The sequence below is a fragment of the Aplysia californica genome, unplaced genomic scaffold, assembly GCF_000002075.1.
Source record: "Aplysia californica isolate F4 #8 unplaced genomic scaffold, AplCal3.0 scaffold00109, whole genome shotgun sequence".
Lineage (NCBI taxonomy): Eukaryota > Metazoa > Mollusca > Gastropoda > Aplysiida > Aplysiidae > Aplysia > Aplysia californica.
Window position 1 is genome coordinate 316,742 of NW_004797379.1, and position 4,850 is coordinate 321,591.

The 4,850-nt window shown below is 40.6% G+C and overlaps 1 protein-coding gene across 3 annotated transcripts in view; it reads right to left on the reverse strand.

Moving 5' to 3' along the window:
• The window catches only part of LOC101858174 (3-hydroxyisobutyryl-CoA hydrolase, mitochondrial), a 21,245-nt gene continuing 16,395 nt past the window's right edge, over window positions 1–4,850 (reverse strand). For all 3 annotated transcript variants that reach the window (XM_013080985.2, XM_035969042.1, XM_013080986.2), the window contains exons 9-13: window positions 4,695–4,840; window positions 3,690–3,779; window positions 2,337–2,492; window positions 1,186–1,324; window positions 1–339 (exon numbers count right to left, since the gene is read on the reverse strand). In XM_013080985.2, coding sequence (XP_012936439.1) covers window positions 221–339; window positions 1,186–1,324; window positions 2,337–2,492; window positions 3,690–3,779; window positions 4,695–4,840 — 650 coding nt within the window. In that variant the 3' untranslated portion in view covers window positions 1–220. The remainder of the gene's footprint in view (window positions 340–1,185; window positions 1,325–2,336; window positions 2,493–3,689; window positions 3,780–4,694; window positions 4,841–4,850) is intronic.

Here is a 4,850-nt window from a genome sequence, read left to right on the forward strand (position 1 = left end):
TATATATATATATATATATATATATATGGCAAAGAGATGACTAACAAGCAAACATGTAAATGACACACTGTCAACATCACAAAATCATCTTTCAGAGAGAGAGATGACGGACAAACAAACAAACTAGCACATGACACATTGTCGTCATCACAACACCAGGTCTGGCAGAGAGATGACCAACAAACAAACAAACAAACTAGCACATGACACACTGTTGTCATCACAACACCAGCTCCCTCTTGGCATCCAAGGGAGAGAAGTACCAGTCCACTTTACTGGCAGCTACGTCCTTGATGCTTGCCGGGTTCCACTGGGGACTGTTGTCTTTGTCAATGAGAACTGTGGGGGAAAACACAAAATTGAAAAAAATAAAATAAATAGAATAAAAAAGTGATCATGTTTTACTTCTCTTTTTGCTGCAATTGGTTTTTAGCACTTTCTACACTGAACTGTCTGTTGATATGTGGGCGTGTGTGTGTGTGTGTGTGTGTGAGTGTGAGTATGTGTGTGTGTGTGTGTATACAAGTGTGTGTGTGTGAGTGTGAGTGTGAGTATGTGTGTGTGTGTGTGTGTGTTATTGTGGGTGTGTTGGTGAGTATACATACATATGTAGGTGTGTATGTGTGTGTGTTTGTGTGTGTGTGTGTGTGTGTGTGTGTGTGTGTGTGTGTGTGTGTGTATTCACATCTGTATTTGTGTGTGTGTACATGTATGAGTGTGTTTGTGCATACGAGTGTGTGTGCGTACGTGTGTGTGTGTGTGTGTGTTCGTGTATGAGTGTGTATATATGTGTGTGTGTGTTCATTTCATGTATGCAAGTGTATATATGTGAGTGTGTGCAAGCATATGCATGTGTATATGTGTGTATATGTGTGTGTGTGTGTGTGTGTGTGTCTATGTACATGTGTGTGTGTGTGTGTGTGTGTGTGTGTGTGTGTCTATGTACATGTGTGTGTGTGTGTGTGTGTGTGTGTGTGTGTGTGTGTGTGTGTGTGTGTGTGTGTGTGCATGCATGTACATGTGAGTGTGTGTGTGTGTGTGTGTGTGTGCGTGTGCATGTGTGTATGTATGTGTATGTGTGTGAGCATGTGTGTGTATGTGTGTGTGTAGGTGTGTGTGTGTCTATGTACACGTGTGTGTGTGTATGCGTGTGTGTGTGTGTGAGTGTGTGTGTGTGTCCTTCACCTGCTCGCACTCCCTCGTAGAAGTCGCGGTCCTCCACACATCTCTGGCTCAGCCTGTACTCAACCTGAAGGTCCTCAGCCAGTGACCGACCTTTGCCCTCCAGGAGCAGTCGCAGGGTGATCTTCATCGATGTCGGCGACTGTCAACAAAGATATATCAGCTTATAATAAACAAAGACATAGCACCAGCTACAAGCTTTTTTAAAGTTTTAGTAGAGGTTTTACGGCGCTCGCAACAGCATAAGGTCATATGAGCGCCACAAGATTAGAGGTGTTACAAGAGAGTAACAAACATAAAAAAGAAGGAGGGGAGATGAGGACGAAAGATGTCTGATAGGGAAGAAGAAGCAGACCACACCAGAGCACCCGCCAACCACCCACAGCCACAAGATGACAATGATGTAGGACCGCTACAAATAAAGAAAGATATAGCACCGGCTACAAAATTAAATAGACAATAGGATGGCTACAAATAAACAAAGACATTGGAGACTGTCAATTAATAAAGATATAGGAGGCTACAAATAAAGAGAGACATTGAAGACTGTGTAAAATATAATATATAATAGGACGGCTAGAAATGAACAAAAGTGATGGAAACAGTCAATAAAAAAAGATGGCTACAAATAAACAAAGATGCCAGAGACTGTAAAGAAAACCAAGAGATATAAAACAGCTACAAATAAACAAAAATATAGGATGGCTACAAATACATAAAAGTACAGTTATAAATGGTACTTGCAAAACAGAAAGATCATATAAGTGCTGAAGATTAGAAGTGTTACGAGAGTAACTACGAAAAGATGGAGGGGTGATAAGGATGAATGATGTTCGATAGGAAAGAAGGACCATCCCACATCAGAGACCAACAGAGGCAAAGACAGAAGGAGAGACAAAGGGAGAGAAAGAAAAAGAAAAAGAGAGAGAGAGAGAAAGAAAGAGAGAGCGCGAAAGAGAGACAGACAGAGAGAGAGGTAGAGAGAGAGAAAGGAAGAGAGAGAGACAGAGACAGAGAGATACAGAGATAGAGACAGAGAGATATAGTGATAGAGACAGAGACAGAAGGAAAGACCAGACTGATGCAGATACAGAGAGAGAAAGAAACAGACAGACAGAGACAGACAAAGAGAGAGCTTCAATAATTGTGCTCACCATTTTCTTGAGCGTGTCTAGCTGAGCAATCGACCAATCAGAGCCGTCCTTTTCCAACGCGGCAAAGATGGCCTCCATGGAGTCCCCGGCAAACAGACGGTTTATCTTTTCCATGTTTGGCTTGAGAGAGAATTCTTTGTCCACATCTAGCTGGGACTGTAGACACAGGCAACAAACACACACATTTCTCTTCTTTATTTCCAAGAATAAAACAAAAAACTTTTTTGCTTAATTTGTAAAGATGTACTGACAAATGAGTGACTTAGCGCTATCAGCGAATGGAAATATCTGCCGAAAATGGACACATCAAATTGTAGATTTTTGACCGATGCCATTTTCTTCACGATAAAAGTGTCTTTAATCATGTCATAATTGCACAAACAAAACCTTCAAATTTTGTGTATCTAGTTTCTTGTCAAATTAAATACAATTGCCTTTTACCTTGCAGGAAAGAGAAATAAATGTAAAATCAGATTAAGTAAACTTCTGGGTCAAAATATCAATCAAATTGTAATTCATGACTATAATACAAACCAGTCCTACATGAAAAGTGCAAAAACTATGTCAAATTTGAGAATCACCGGCAGAATAAAAATATAAATTGCCAAGGAACTGTTCTTTATGTGTATTTCATTCAATCTAAACTCACTTCTGAACCTTTTGCAGTACAATATAATCGGACACAGCTTTCAATAAGTCGAAAAGGAAACTTAATCCTCAGCAGACCTCAGGCATGGCAGACCAGCTGGCTGCAGGGCTGTCGGTCATGCGCAGGAGGCAAGATTCTTGTTTTTAAACTTACTGAAAACTACGTCCAACTGAAAAATTGGAACCAGAGTATCGAAAATAACAATATGACTTGCGGGCGACTCTTTTTCTTGATGTATTTTGAAGATCACAAAAAAGATTGCATTGTGTATTATTTTCTTACGACAAAGAGGACGGACAACTGTCAGTTTTAATTAACAGAACATGTAATACCCCCTTAAGCGTGAGAGCACCTCGCCTTTCAAAGTCATTGTAAACGACCAAGACAAATCCCTACCTCAGAGTTACAAAGTTTTATCTGCTCAGTTCCTAGTTTTGGGAATTTTGATGTCACAGATCCCGAGTTCCCCAACATGTCAAGCTATTTCGAATGCAGTTCTTTGAATATCCTGATTCCAAATAATCTTACAATTGTGATAGAGAAGATATAGCATTAGATTTTTTATCTCATGGTCTTAGGCAGACAAAAAGGCCAAAAATGTCAAACAGAACTTTGTGACTTTCTAAGGTAGCGTAATTTCTCCCTACGAGATGACTAAAGATCGTCATGGTCAACTGTGTTATATGTCAGTGAGAATTCTGTACCTGGTTTTGGAAGTCGTTGAGCACGGCAGCTACATCTTCTTTGCCCACCGATGAGGAGAGAGAAGACAGCTTGTCTTGCAGTTCCTCTAGCTGCCGACAGATTTAATGAAGTTAGAGGTCAGTGGTATAATCGTATGTGAGGCATGCCGACAAAATTAGTAACTTTTCGGATTTTGACCTTATGGAAATAGGTACGTCAAATTTATAGTCTGATTTTGTACAATTTATCAGTATGAATTAATGCTAAAAGACAAGTTAAACTTGGAGAAAATTGTATTAGCTGACAATCTACAAATTCAACCGCTGTGTTAATTTTCCGCCAATATCTCTAATCACAGATTGTGAGAAGTAACACATTTCGTCAGCACCGCTCACATAAACAGTCCAAATTGTCCAAAATAGCCACCCACTGTCGAGGGGAAAAGTGTACATATTTGTCAGGTAGGTATCTTCCACTGTGTCATTTTATTGGAACAAAAAAACGCAAGGGAAAAAACGGGGAGAGGTTGTTTGTACAGGTAATTTTGTCATTTACAGGTGGCTGGGTGGCTGTTAGAGTAGGTTTGATTGTAATTATACAAAGAGTCAAAATTGTCCAAGACAGCAACTCATTGTCAAGGAGAAAAGTGGTTGTCTTAGACTGGTGGATGTCTTGAACAAGGGTAACTATGGACAGGTAAAAAATATAGGGAAAATGTAAGGGTGTCACAGAACAGTGGCCTACAGTACAGGTGACTGCTATAGAGAGGTGCCACTGCATACGGGCTCGAAGAACTAATTTTTCAAATTTACAAAAAGTTGGAAGCGGTGTAAAAACCCTTCTAAGATAAGGTAAGACAAGATAACAATTTATTGATCTCCACAAAGAGAAAGTTGCAGCAGCATGGTGAATACATACATGCACACGCACATGTCAACAGACTCACAATCTCTGTTTCTCTCTTTCTCAAACATTCACACACACACACACACACACACACACACACAGCTAATCAGAAGACTAACCTTTGAGGATTCCACAAAGTGTGTGGCGATGCCCACAGTGCTGATGTCTCGGCCGCGCAGCCTGACGCCAGTCAAGGCAAGGTAGATTCCCAGCTTCCCCTCTAGCTGTGGCAGGAAGTGACCACCACCCACATCAGGGAATAGACCTGGAGGGGG